Raw genomic sequence first — 15856 nt, 5'->3', positions numbered from 1 at the left:
TCTATCATGTTAATAAAAAAAAAATTCCCATGTTACCATTGGGAAAATTCCTATGTCAACATAGAAATTTTTTCTATGCAAAAATAGGAAAAATCCCTGTTTTTTTCGCCGTGTAGAGTACGAATCTCTAAACCGCATGAAAGTGTTTATGTGTAAACAAAAGAATATCAAATAAATACCTAAAAACAGTCAAGATCGGTCATTTTGAACAAATTTTCTACTGTATGAGCAAAGCATGATTATGAATAGACTATCCATGTCGATTTTCCCCTCCACACATGTAACATTCAAATAAAACCATGTTCTAAAGTAGAAATTTTGAAAACTCCAACATCCCTATTATCCGAATTGCTTCCTACATCATTAGAACTCAATACAACGTCTTTTTCATCACTCAAATCCATTCCCAAGTTATTGTACTCTTTAGGCATAACAATATCATTTGGATAGATGACATACTTATCATCAGGTATCGTTGAAAATCTATCAGAAACAATAATACCACTATTGACACTATTTTGCAGATTCGATGATGAAAACCCTTTGCCAATTTCTTCCAAACTTTTGCCTTTAGTTTCAGGCAAAATGAAACTGGCAAACAATGCACCGACCAAAGCCGCTACTGTGAAAATATACAAAGTTGCTTCAAATCCGATCAAGCTATTCATGTGCGGATAGAATTTAATAGCAGCAAATGTCATAACTTGTGCAATTGCTGTCGTTAAACCACCAGCAGTGCTGCGATATTGCAGGGGATACAATTCGGATGTCATCACCCAAGGTAGAGTGAGATAGCCTATCATCGAAAATGCAACGTGGAGTGCAATACATATCAATGGCACCCATTTGGGAATCCCTTGATACTTTATAGCAAATGCGATTCCTCCAGATGACAAAGCCATGCCCAATCCACTGGTGCATGCGAGGCATTTCCTGCCAAAATGGTTGGCCAAGCCTGCTCCCAAAATAGCTGCTGCAAGTCGTATTATACTTATCCCAACACTAGCGACGTATTCGTCAATATCTGTGCCGATGTCTTTTAAAAAATTTACTGCGTAAAACAAAATAACGTAAATACCACACATCTGTTGAAGCGCGAAGAATAAAAACAAGATTATAAATGGTTTCCATATTGTTTTGATCACTTTTGATAAATTTTCAGACTTTTTCTCCGATTGTTTAATACTTGATGTGCATAGTTGCTTGTATTCGTCTTCGCAATCCAATCCAGGGCCTCGAAGCCACAACAATGCTTGCTTGGCCTCATTCAGCCGATTTTTGCGGACTAACCATGCTGGTGACTCAGGTATTACTCTAGTGAGAGCTAGCGAAATTATTGCTGGAATTATACTTATCGCAGCACTACTGTGCCAAGTTGTCAAAGCGCCGAGCGCATATATTCCTAAGACTCCGAAGGATACCAGAATTGGGCCCGCTGACGCTAACCAGGCTCTTTGGTGTGGAGCTGCTGCCTGTAATATAATTTTATATCAAAATTATGTTTATAGAGGTTTTTCTTTTTACATAATTACTTTTTTATTAACAGATAGTTATTAGTTTCATTGTTACAGGCGTAAATCGAGTTTTTGACCAGAGAAAAAATTTTATCATGTCGAATGGCAAAAATTGTTTAGCGCAGCTATACGTAAACTTAAAATTATTTCATCATGAAGAAGAAATGACTAATTTGTCAACTTTCGATAGCTTCATATTTAGTTTAGTAAAATTAACTTTAAAAGTACATAAAGATATTATTAGTTAAAAGTTATAAGTGTGCTTAGGTATACTTAGCAAGAAACTGAAGTGATATGGGTTCGATTCTGAGTCCGGGTCATAGAAAGAAAATAATTTTTGGATGAAGTATAAATGTTCATTTTTCAAGAAAATATTTATAAAAATTTTAATTATTTTGAACGAAGAAAAAAATTTCTTGGTTAAAAAAATATTTACTTTATTCAAAAATGGTTTCATCTTTCTACATAACTCTTGATATTCAGGAGACGATTTTTTTTCTGAGCGTATTGCAAAATTATTATACTTATATGGTATTACTACTAAATTACTCTATGTTATGAAAAATATAGAAAAAATACCAAGCCAATGTAATAATATTATTGAAACATATGTTAATATGATATTTATGAATTTTTTGACAACGATATCTCTCGAACGAATTTCCCGATTTTGATATAATTTGCGGCATTAAACGCGATTTTTTCAGCACGAAGAGGTTAGGGGAGGGTGGGGCAAAACGGTCCACCTAAGCCAGTTTTTATTTTTTGTGACTTTCTACTATTAAGTGGATTTACTCTCGTCCAACTTTGGCTCAATTCACCGGAATTTTTCGAAAGTACGAAAAAAAATTTTTTTTTCTTGGGGCAAGATGGTCCACCTCTAAAATATGATGAAAAAATATTAGAAAAATAAATTTTTGGTCAATTTTTGAGGTAGGCCTTCTTGCCCCAGGTGGGCCGTCTTGCCCCACCCTCCCCTACTCATTATCTGCAATATGATCCGGCGAGAAATTCTGAAGTTATACGAAAAATAATACTAAAAGACAACAATATCTCTCGTGCGAATTAATGGATTGTGATGCGGTTTGCAGAAATCGAAGATGTTTATTTTTTTTCAAATTAAGGGCTGATTTTATTTCAGAATCAAGCGATACACTAGTTTAAAATTTATGCCAAAAAATTTTTGTTGGTAATTTTACCGAACTAATTTAAATTCTCACACAGAAAAAAAATTTACTTGAATCAAGTAGAGGTTTTTGAAAAACTTCATCTTCTTGATTTGAGTAAAAAAATTTTTAAACTAAGAAATTTTCTCTTGGTTTAAGTAAATATTACTTGATTTAATACAATAAAATTTTTTTAATTAATTTCTTGGTTTAAGAATTTTTTTACTTGATTCAGGTTAATTTTTTTTTTTTTTTTTTTTTCAGAGCATGAAATCTAATGGCAATATAACTTTTTCGAACGCCGTAAGCCTCGTTTTGATCGGTCACACCATTCAAACGTTGTTAGTTTACACACACACACACACACACACACACACACACACACACACACACACACACACACACGCGTAGTGACATTCTCGTAAAAATAATTAGAACTGCCGCCTATGACCTATAAGGTGAAACCAATAACTTCTCAATTTTTTGAAAATTATTTTGATTTCTATAGCGGGAAGTTTAAAATGTTTCGGGTTTTTATAATCAAACATTACACGTCTTCATATATATTTGTATATAGTTACATACAATTATAAATTTTTAAGGTCAGATATGTTTATACCCATGCACAAATATAATAATAACAATGAACCTGGGATTTTTGGTGAATCTGAAAGGCAAAACTTTCTTAAAGTTGCGTTATGAATCATTATGATGTTATCTGCATAATTATCAAATTTTTTCAAGAAAGAGTTGTTAATATACTTATTAAAATATCAATTGAATTTGCGAATCTGACAGAGTTATAGTCAATTTATTTTTTTGAATTACGCAATAAGATTTTAGTAATTTACGGCAAAAGATGGCTTTAAGAGAAATCTAATAAGAGAAGAGTAATCATGTATGTTCCTATACGTATTCTCTCGAAGCGGTCTTGTTCTCAATTCCCCAAGTAGCTTCAGTGATATTATATTAAAATTCTGATTTCACTTCTATTTTTTACTATAATTATTTAACAAGTCTATCAAATAAACAGTGTCACGTTTTAAAAAATATATAATTATCGCTTTTTATCATACCAATTAATTATATAAACTTTGAAATGCAAATTATTCATAAATTAAATTATAATTCAACTAAAGTTTCCACCAACAAGACTAAAAATATTGATTTTTATTTGTGTTATACGTTTTTTTATTCATTTATTATAATAAGTACCTATACTTTATGGACTTGTTCATAAATTTATTTTTCTATCATATTTCGAAAAACACTTTTTAAAAAATACAAAATTTGGTTTAATAAAATATGTAAATAGTTTATATAAAATACCTGGGAAGAAATATCTTTGATCTACGTAAATCAGTGAAGATAAAAAAAATAGCGAGCTACATTTACGTAGATATAACAAAATATGATGATATCACAATTATATTTATTTAGATTTACAAATATTCAAAGGTTATCACTATATTTAAGAAAATGGGGAAATTTTCGTCTTCGGCGTATTTATACAACAAAATCATTTTTCGAAATTAAATTTCGTATTATCGGAAAGTTCTTGACCTGAACTTGTGCTGTTTTAATGTTTCACATGCTTTTTAGAATATGAAACATATAGGTTAGGGTGTGCCAAAATTCAATTTCCATGAAGAACCTTTTAAAATTAGAATTTTAAGTTCCGCTTTTAACAGGAGCTGTGTTTATGCATTTCCTAAGATATTTTGGGGTGAGACAATTTATTTGATTTTCATAGAATTTTTTAACAGGAGTTTAGTTTGGGTATTTCCGCTGGAATTTCAAATTTTGGCCGGAAGTGCCCAACTAAATCTTCTGTTAAAAATTCTATGAAAATCAAATAAATTGTCTCACCCGAAAAAAATCTTGGGAAATACCTAAACACAGCTCCTGCTAAAAGCGGAACTCAAAATTCCAATTTTAAAAGGTTCTTCGCGGAAATTGAATTTTGACACACCCTAATATAGATAAACGTAATTTTTTTATTTATTTATTTTGTTTTTTCCATATGGATGGAGTTGTATGTCAAAAATTAATTTATATTAAGAATAACTTCGCGACTTTTGAAAATCTTCGATTTTCTTAGCGGGAAAGTTAAAAATTCCGTAACGGGTATTTCTTTATTGTAAATGGATTTTGATATTTTTTCAGTGATAGACATTTGTGATTTAAATATTTGATAGAATAAGGAAAATTGTGTAAATAGAATATTATTAGTTTGAAAGGAATTTTTTTATTTAAATTTAGTATCATCGAAAAGGTCTGACAAAAATTTTCATCTTTTCAAGGTTTTACATATTTTTCAGTGATAGTCAATTTTTTATATTATTTTTGAAGTAATTTTAAATAGTTTCATGGTTCTGTAAATTTTTTCACATATTTTCCATTAAATTATTCGTAATTGATGCTGTCATAGCACTATTATTTTTCAAATTTATTTCAAAAATACCCAGACCATTATAGTGTGATTAAAAATATTAAAAAATCATTAAGCCAACATTTTCTTGCTTATAATCCGTATATCTCGGCAGTCTCATAGTGACTGCAGGTTGCTAGTATCAATAACAAGATCTCCGCATATCAACTTAGATCTAAGTAGTTATACGGACATTACAATTGTGATCTCTTCATTTTCTTACATCTACGTACATTGCGATCGCATTTTTCTTATCTCCATTGATCTACGTAGATGTACGTAAATCAAAAATATTTTTTTCTCGGTAAAGACTGATTTGAATCTTTAGTCATCACCGATCAAAACTATCCATTGATTTTTTAAAGCTCTCATGTTATCACTGTAAAAATTATATTAATTTTTACTCTACATGCAAATAACTTTATTATAGCACTCGATTTTAGTCTTGAATTTAACTTTTCATATAGTCCAGCGATATAAAATACACCCATAGTAAAATTTAATGTAAATTTTTCAGTACATTTAAATTAGGAGCCATAATTAAGGTTGTATCAAAAAATATTTTTGTTAATTATACAATTCTAAACCATAAAGTCGACTTATTGGGGCGTATAAGAAAAAAATTTTAATTCAAAAAAAATTTTTTCATTCAATTTATACTTTTTCACTGAAAAAACAAACTAACTTGAATCAAGAGAAAAATTCTTAAATCAAATGAAATTTACTTAAACCAAAAAAAATTTTTTAGTTTAAGAATTCTTCTTCACAGAAAGAATAATTTCTTGACTGGAGAACAAAATTCTTGGCTCAAGAAAATTTTCGGGTGCCTGAAGGAAGACCGAAGTTGTGTTGGCCGAAGTAAAAATTTTTCTTGAAATTTTATTTTTGGTGGAAGTAATTTTTTCTTAATTCAAATTATTATAAATACTTGATACAATAAATTTTTATTTTTAATCAAAATTTTTTGAGACTTTGGGGAAGTAGCGCCATCTACTTCAGCTAAGAAAAAAATTTTCTCACCTTGAGAAAATTTTTCTCTTGAATATTTGATACCTATTTTATATTATTTTAGTGTGCAATTATACATATTGAATGAAAAAAAATGATTCAATATTATTTAATCTTCCAATTTTACATGTTAGTCAATAAAATATTAATGAAAATTTACTTTTATCGAGATATTTAATTTTTTGGAGCAAGAGAGAAATTTTCTCAAGGCAAGAAAATTTACTTCTTCTATCAGGAACTAAATTTTTTGGAGCAAGAGGCTGAATTCTTCGATCAAGATACGTATTTCTTAAAGCAAGAGAATTGATTTTGTTGGAATAAGTGAAATTTCTTGTGTCAAAAAAAAAATTTTTTTTCGCTCAAGAAAATAATTAGGAAGAAAAATATTTTCTTGACAACGGATCTTTACCAAACTCAACATACTTATTCTACAGATAGATACCGGTCAAGTTCGAAGATGAGCTTAATCGGTCAAGTAATTTAGAAATTCCAAGATTTTTAAATTTTTAAAATCATAAAAATTCATATTTTTTCACTTTCTTACTCGTATAACTTTTGAATGGGATAGCTTATCGAATTTCTGTAAATTTCATCTGAAAGCTCTTTAAATAAGTTTCAATTTGAGTATTTTATTATATGTATAGTCTTAAAATTATGGCCTATTCCGCTATACTAAATATGAAATTTGCTGTTGCATTCGTTTTACCAAACGTCATCCAAAACTTATCGTTGGGGTTTGAAAATTGTAATTTTTTTTTATTAATAAGAAATTATTATTATCATCAATAAAATGAAATCTACTTCCATTTCGGCTGCCGAATGGTCTTTTATTTTCTGTCTACTCAAATCAAGAAGATGAAGATCTTCAAAATTATTAACTTAAAGTAAATTTTTTTTTCTGTGTAAATCATAATTACGTCAACCAAAAAAATGTTTAATTTAATCTAACGATAGCGGTAAATATTTTTTCAATGTGAGCAATAAATATCCGCGAGTTACGACTCATCAGTCAAAAAAAAAAAAAAAAATAAATTTTTCTCTACACTACCTCAGTTACGTATAAATACAGAGCATTAGCCATCCCAGTACCGATGCCGCCAATAAATCTTCCAGCGTATAAAGTCGGTACGTCATGCGCGAATGCGATAAGTAACCAACCGGTAACATGAGGCAATGTCGCCAATGCTATTGCCGAGCGTCTGCCCATGCACTCCGCAGTTATCCCGGCAATAAATGCCCCCAATGGATTTGAAATAACCCCCAACGAAGCTACCCATGATGCTTCATTGATGCCCGCAAAGTTAGATTTCAGCAATTTTGGCACTAATATCGCACTGAATCCTTGCGACAATCCGACCGATATTTGACCAGAATGCGCAGCCAAGCCGGCAATTATCTGAAATTATTACCATTGAATCGTAAATTATTGTTATTGTTATTATTAAGAATTATGAATTGGAATGGTTAGAAAACACTTACACCTTTGGCGTCAGCAACATAGAGTAACTTCCACCAGTATCGCGCTTGATCCTGCATATTGAATTTTTTCCTAAATGATAAACAAGTTTCACCTATTCCATTAAATTATTATTGATAATACGTTTAAATAAAATATGTAATATGTTGATCACATGCTGAAAATTAATAATATGAGTCACGAGAAATTTTATCGCATAATTTAATTTATGAATGGAACGAAAGCATAACAGACTAAGAGAAGTGTAAGATGAGTAATTCCCTTTAAATTGAATGATAAAACTCTATTATCAATGACTCAAAATGCTTGGGATATTTTGATTAAATAATAAATCCTTTTGTTTTTTGTTATTTAATGGTAATTTTTTTCCTTCGATCCTTACAGAAAAAAAGGAAAACAAGTTAGTGGAAACTAATAAAAAAATTTTTAATTAATAACGTCTCTTTTAGTTGAAGTTTGCCTGATAAAGTTGAATTTACGAAATGTGTGGATATGTATGCAACAATTTTGTCTTTTCAAGCAACCTTGTCCAAATTTTTGTACATTTTTCATTTTAGTAGTACAATTAACGATGCAAATGGTTTATTGTAAAGAAGTTTACAAAATATCGGTTGGAAATTTTTGTGCGATGATTTTTTATCAGGTAGTTATAAAAATTGAAACGTGACTTTTTTGTAAATAATTTTTCTTCGATGTTTTATAAATTAATTAATGAGATTTTTTAGTAAAAAAAAAACTATTTTGCAAAATATTTTATGGGAAATTAAAAAAAACATAAATTTTTTTTAATTTTTTAACAAAATAGTTTTTAAAAAAAAAAAAAAATTTTTTTTTCAATTTGAAAAATTTTTTTTAAATTACTTTAATGTCAAACAATTTTTATAAAAATCTCTTTTTAAAGATCAACGAAACTTTGATCCGAAAAAATATTTAAACGTCTGTTTTTTTCGGTCTATTTAAAATAAATAACGATTTATCCCATGAAGGATTAAATATTTTGCAACAAACTTTTTTAACGACTTATTAAACAATGAAATCGTTTTGGCAATTTAACAAACACTAACTTACGAATTGTTGAAACAATAATGACAATTCTTATTATTATCTCACTATTACACACCAACTTTAATTGACCACATTGTGTAAGATTATACTCTTATGCAAAAACGGATAAGTTTTTTATTACACTAAATAAGTCGCTCGTATTTAAAAATTATCCTAATTAATCAACATCTTTTACATCAATTTTTTTAATCGCTTTAAAAATTAAAAAAAAATCAATTTGTAAAAATTTTACCTTTCTATCAAATAATGTTTAAATATAATTAAATCACTCAGTATCAAAATTTACAGCATTGTAAAAAGAAATTTTAAAAATCACAGTAAAAATCACCATTTATTATAAAAACCATCACTTAAAAGTCAAATCAGTTAATTTATTAAAATAAATTAAAAAATAAAAGTAACTTATGAATGTACGTTGTTTTTTTAATAATCCTTAATAAAAGCCAGCCACTGACTATCGGCAATTTTTCAACTCGTACTGAGAGCATTCGGACTACACTCGCATTTATATACTTATATTCATGTTGCAGTAGACACCGATTGTCATTATTGCTAATCGTTAAAAATTCCGAAGTAATAGTTGTGAAAAATTTTTTTGTTTAATATTTTGTCATGAGATTGTTCAATATTTCAAATGCGTGATAATGATAATGTTTTTCGTTTGACATAATTTATGTGTTTAAATAAAATAAAATAAATTTTTTTTTCAATCATAAATTATGTGGTAAATAAATGAACAAACCTTTCTTAGTTGTCTTATTTGGAATAAATTAGATTAAATGATTTATTGTTTTACTTATAGTTTCAAATACGATGACCTTTCTGTATCAATCATAACAAAGTAACTGTTAGAATAGATTGACTTAATGATTTGTAATTAAGTTAGCTAATTTTTTGTAATTTAAAAGAAAAGTTAATTAAGTTGCAAATATTTTGTATCAACAATTAATTTTTGAGTAAATATAATTTTTTTTGACAAAAAAAAAATTTTTTTTCGGTATGTGAATTTTTTCGAAATTTAATTTTTGAAAAAAAAAAAAGAATGATATATTGTTTTATTTATACACAATTTCTAAAATAAGAATATCAAACATCTTTCAGGTTGTATCTCTCCTATAGCGTGTAAATAGTGGCATAGAATTTTCACATGTGCATGTCTGCTTTTGAAATTCTCGTTTGCATTTTTTAGTTTGCTGAAACAATTTTTTTATTTTAAAATAAAAATTTTTTAATTTTAAATTTTGTTCTTAATTTTCCAAAGTTTCAAAATTTTAAGAAATATTGTAATAAAAAAATACTTATTTCAAAATAACTGTAATTTTTTATTTATACCAAAAGTGAGCAGTTAATTAATTATAATTATAATTTTGAGTAAAAAAAAACTAACAAGTTATCTGTATCTCTTTAATATAGATAATTCATTATGTTATAATAAACAAAAGTTTATCTTCTATTAAGCAGAGCCTTCACAAAGATTTTTGAATTATTTGAATTTTTGATAATTATTTACAAGTGGGGTCAACCCAGGCTGGGTCATGTTAAATTTTTTTTTTTTTTTTTTTAATCGAATTGATCAATTTTTGTAAATTGTTCGATTTTAATATACTTTAAAAAAAAATATCGAAAACATCAAAAAAGATAAAATAGAAATTTTTTCCAAAAAAATGAAAGCCAAAATTTTTCTAATTTTTAAAGGCAAAAAGCTATCGAAATCTTTATTTTTCTTTCACGACATTTTTTATCATAAAAAGTATCTAGTTATGGTCCAAAATAGAATTGACCCCACTTGTAAATAATTACCGAATTTTTAATAATTCTTTTACTGAAAAATGTTTCAAATTTTTCAAATTATATTGGCAAACTATTATCACTTTTTTTACTACGCTTAAATTGTTGAAAATTAAATTAAATCATACTTAAAAACTTTTTTACAAATAACTTTTTTAAGTATCATTTTTTAGTTACAAGTTTTGGCTTTTTCAGGCTAAGAATGAACTGTAATTTATTTAAAACATTTTTTACTATAATTTTTAAGTAGTATAACAATAATATTATTTAACACATATAAAAATTAATTTTTTGAAGTTAAAAATGCGAAGGTGATTATTTTGCAATCGGATCAATTACCTTCTTCTAAAAATTGTTGAATGGATAAAATTTTCAACAATAAAAACTTTTTTTAATAAATTTTTATTTAATGCTTAAAGTTTCAATGAAAATTTTAACTAAAATAAAAAAATGACTGAAAATTCTAATTTTTTTATAAAAAGTCAACAACGAAGAACAAAAAAAAATAAAAACTACGAGAAAAAAAACCCAAAATTTTTTTTTTAATAGATCCGTAATTTAATTTTTTATTCTCTTTTGATATTTTTTGGTCGGGAATACCCCATTAAGAAATGCATAAAACTTGAAACTCGTTATTCAAGAGAATAAATTAATTCTTATTAAAATAACTGATTATAAGCCATTATGCAATAAAGATCTCAGTAATTAAAACTGAAAAACGTAAAATAATTAATAAGGAACGAACACAATCCAGGATCTAAATAGTAACATTGTTTACTTGTTGATAAATAAATGTAAAAAAACAACAAACAAACAATAAATAATAATAAAAAAAAAAAGAAAAAAAAAAGTAATTGATCTGAAGGCGGAACAATTCAAGAATTCAAGAACATTGTCTGTCGCCCGAGGGTAACTATCACCCACTTGCAAACATAAAACATAAATCCCCTTTTAAGTATTAAGAAATCTGTATCAAGGACATTAATCTCCGGAAGTTCAATGTCTTAGAGACATTTAACTCGTCTAAATTCATTTGAGTCATCAATGTAAATGTTTATTACCATACTGTTTATCCTTCAATTAAGATTAACATTGATTCGATAGTCCTTGCATACATTTATCATGTATTTCATTAAAATGTCTTTAATTTTTTCTCTTTAATCGTACCAAACTCGAACTATTAAACGATTATTTACTTACCCAAATTAAATTTTTAAACAAATTATGTTTAATGTCCTCATAATCTTACGATTAATTGAACATATATCTAAATTACATAAATATTTAGTAATTTTTTTCTCGATAATGGTAATGCAGATGAAAATACTGGATTGTTCCTATGATTAATTTATCTATTGATTTTAATTGTACAGATTAGATAGATAATCACCACAATGCAAATTGGATTTACTGATAAGACCATTGACGTTTGTTGCATAATAATTACATAGGGTAATTGGTAGGTTTGCCTACCAGGTATCGTGGACAATCTGCGATGTTTAATGTTCAGTTTTATCGAGAGAGGAAAAGAGAGGGAGAGAGAAAGAGAGAGAGAAGACTACGACGGAAGGTCAGACTCTAGAAGTGGAAGTAATGTGTCAATATGATGAAACTTTGATATTCATACGTTTTTTTTTTTTATCAGATATTTCAAAAAAAAAAAATGTATGGAAAATCAGTGCACTAATGAATTTATTAGATTTTTTCCATCCGCGTCATTCCAAGTTACGTGAGAAATATTTTAGTTTTTATTACCATTATGCCGTAATTAATTTATTATTATTCTATAATTTTATCCAAAAGTTCTTTATTTTGACTCAATTCGTGTGTAACGTAATATTTTTGTTCGTTACACAACTTCCGTGTTTAATAAGAAAAAAAAAATATTTTTATTTTTTTAATATCAAAATTTTAACATTAAATTTAATAAAAAGAAATCTTCGTAAAATAAATTTTAATTATTAATTATTTTTTTGGCAATTAAATTTTTTAACAAAAGCGATGGTTTAATTTTTTGTCTGATAAATTTCACAACGAAATAATTATTTGTTGAAGTGACAAACTGATTGATGATTATTGCAAAAATTTTATGAAAAAAAAAAGAAGATATTAATACCTTAAGTTAAATTTATTTGATTGTATTTAGACTTATTAGATACAACGAATTCGGTCACGCGATACTTGATAATAGATGCTATTTTTGTTATTATTATTGTTATAATAATTCGATAAGATTATATAAGGGAAAATATTGCTGCCTGTGTCGGTAACTTTTAATTTGTTTGTTAGTAAAAATAGATTTGTATATTAAACATTGTTTCTTAGGTAATTGCCCTGAGTGTAAGTATACTCATTGATGCAAGATAATAATAACAATAATTGAATTCATCTTGAGTAATTACACAATTATGCAATCATTGAGTAACAACTTGCTCGATTATAACCTTGACAATGACCATTGCAACTAAATCCGATAGCTTAAAAAAATAATGTGTGCTAATCTATTTTTTATTCATATCATACATATTTTATTACACCTTATTATTTTGCAATGAACATTTGATTTTTTTATTATTTTTCATTATCAGATTTTTTATAGAGGCTATAAATTAGACTTTAACTATCGTATTGCTATAATAAAAAATTCGTTGTAAGACTTGAGATTTTACAAAGAGTATTCTGGCGATTTGAAATTAAAATTCTTTTTCTTTGAATTTTTTTATAAAATTCAGGACCAGTGAAAATTATGTAATAAACTTTTATTACTGGATTAAACGTAGTTATTTAAGGACAAAAATTGATTGATTAAGAAAATTTTCGAGAAAAAATTTTTTTGAAAAAATGAGCGATCTTGTAATAAAATATTGATTTGATGGGGAAGGGGAAGGGGAATAGGTAGAATTTACATAATTTTTCATGTAAAAATTCTTTGTAAAAATAATAAAATTTTTTTATTATTTGATAAAAAATTTGATTTCTCCAGCTAAGAAAAAAAATGGTTTAAAATTTTCATCTCAGTGAACTTTCTTGCAAAGAAAAGTTATTTTGAGTTGAAAAAAAAAATAATTTTAGAGAAACAGCGCGCGAATTTTGATTCAAATTATTTTTTTCATCAAGAAAGTTCCTGTGAGAAAAATTTTTATTCTTCCGCTAAGAAATTTATTTTTTATTACAACGTTGCTTTTTTTTTTTTCAAAAGAAATTTTTTTATTTAATGTAAGTATTTCTGAAAAATTTTCTTTTTGAAAATATATCTGAAGGCTATTTCTTGCGCCATTAAATTCAATTTTTTCGGGTTTATATAACAAATAGATTTTAACATTTGAAAATTCGTTTTATTACTAATTACTATTATTATTATCATAAAATATAAAAATGGTATTGATGCAATTGATTAATTTTTTACTTTTCAGTTTTGATTTGAGCCGAAGAAAATTACGTTTACATACGCCGCAAAAATTAGAGATTACACACGCCGCAAAAGTATATGAGCTTGTCGCTAAGTAATTCATAATTTTTACGCAAGACTGTACCCATGAAGACGTAATACCCATACAGTATTTCCGCCTGTAAATATATACTTTTTCATAAATTTTTGAACTTTAATCCGTTATTTTAAAATAATTAGACAGTAAAAAATTTTTTGAAATTTTTTTAAACTCACAACAAATAGATCAAAAACTATCAGTTTTTCGAAAATTTCTGACAGTTATTTTTTTTTTTATAACTACACAGAAAAAAAGGTTCACTTGAACCAAGAAAATATTTTTCTTCCTAATTATTTTCTTGAGCGAAAAAAAAATTTTTTTGGATACAAGAAATTTCATTTCTTCCAACAAAATTAATTCTCTTGCTTTAAGAAATACATATCTCGATAAAAGTAAATTTTCATTAATATTTTTGTGTTTTTTAAGATATTACTAAACTTCCGTATTTCCCTCTTATAATTTAGATGAAAAATTTGAAAATATATCATGTAAGCAAACTATTCGTTACGTGATTGGTCAAATATATCATGAGCATGAAAATATATGCAAATCTAAATTCAGGCGCGCGCAAATTTGGATTCTAGTTATGTAAGATTTTAAAACAACTAGAAATTTGAATAATCGCGCGCGCCTTAATTTCAACCAATAAGGAATCAGATCCCATTTTTTTGCGAGTTTCGATTATTGACACTTCACACTCTCATATATTTTTATTGTAAGGATTGATACAGTAGTTTTTTTTTTTAATTTCCAATAATCGCCTTTTTTTTAGACAGTCACACTAATTGAGCCCCTTAAAAATTTTTCACTGTCATCTAAAACTAGTTAATAAAAAAAAACAAACGTGTTTTAGTATTTAATTTCATTAAAATTTTCCGATCAATGAGTTACATAAATTCAAATGCAAATCTTTGAATCTCTGATGAAAAAGAAAAAAATTTACAATTACATTTATTACTGGTAAGCTAGAAGCGCAAATGTTCATCAATCGATAAATAAAGATTCTTCAAAATAACAATAGTGTAGTTCTGTATATATGCTATAGTAAACGCACGTGGGTCAAAATAAAAATAAAAATGGCACTGTTCATACGTGCTTCATCTAATAAATCGTTTTTATCATTTATAAATAAATATCACCAAAAATTACTAATCAATTCATCAAAACAAATTGTGATTACGCGCAAACTTGGTCTGACAGAAAATAATTTAACCACTTCACAGAATTTCGGGACGCTGACGGCTGACTATAACCAAAAAAATGACGTCGAAAATTTTCAAGGTAAATTTTTTTTTCAATGTAAGTTTGAGAAGTCTTACATTGCAAATGTTTTTTTAGATGAAAGAAGAAATAATTACGGGCCACAAGAAGTTGAATCATTTGGACTTTTTGACAAGTTTTTATTACAACGCAAGTGGGAAGCCAAAAATCAGTTATTATTCAAGTTAAATCCGCAGATTCTTATGAAGATTTATATTCATACTGTCAAACTTTTGGACCTATTCATTACATACGTCATTATTCGCTGAATAATGTAGACAAGAGACCAGTGAGTATTTATAATGTAAAAACTAGCAGTTGAAAAAAGTAATTGATAATGACAGAAGTATCATCAGCAGGTCGATGAATTTTATTTGTTTTTGAATGACACTGAAGTTAGCAGACGTTTAAAAATTTTTATTTTTCTTTATTAATTAAATTACGACTAACAATTGTAATTACAACTAACAAGATATTTTTAAAAAATTGCACTTATAGTTTTTCAAGTTTTTACATGTGATAATGTTTTTTTAATTGTTTAATTGAAATTTTTTCAATAAAAAATTTCTAAAAATTTTTAAATATCGGTTAACTTCATTATAATGTTTTTGAATCAAACGAGACATTAAAAACATTATATATTTGTTATGGTTGAGGTA

General features: G+C 26.9%; 2 protein-coding genes across 5 annotated transcripts in view; one reads left to right on the top strand and one right to left on the bottom strand.

Annotated features, from left to right (window-relative positions):
- Window positions 1-48: 48 nt before the first annotated feature.
- On the bottom strand, window positions 49-7660 carry LOC141526659 (facilitated trehalose transporter Tret1). Its single transcript, XM_074241720.1, has 3 exons — window positions 7599-7660; window positions 7168-7515; window positions 49-1472 (listed from the first exon to the last, which is right to left on the bottom strand). Exons 1-3 carry the CDS (start codon window positions 7653-7655, stop codon window positions 288-290), a joined length of 1590 nt encoding a protein of 529 aa, XP_074097821.1. The 5' UTR covers window positions 7656-7660; the 3' UTR covers window positions 49-287.
- Window positions 7661-15354: 7694 nt separating this feature from the next.
- Mtpap (mitochondrial poly(A) polymerase) overlaps window positions 15355-15856 on the top strand; it is a 37111-nt gene continuing 36609 nt past the window's right edge. For all 4 annotated transcript variants that reach the window (XM_074241721.1, XM_074241722.1, XM_074241723.1 and 1 more), the window contains exon 1: window positions 15355-15486. The gene's annotated coding sequence lies outside the window, so the exon portion shown is untranslated. The remainder of the gene's footprint in view (window positions 15487-15856) is intronic.

The sequence above is a fragment of the Cotesia typhae genome, unplaced genomic scaffold, assembly GCF_013202065.1.
Source record: "Cotesia typhae breed Kobodo isofemale line unplaced genomic scaffold, CoteBio_Ctyphae contig_36, whole genome shotgun sequence".
Taxonomy (NCBI): Eukaryota; Metazoa; Arthropoda; class Insecta; order Hymenoptera; family Braconidae; genus Cotesia; species Cotesia typhae.
This window is presented reverse-complemented; position numbering and strand designations above follow the sequence as displayed.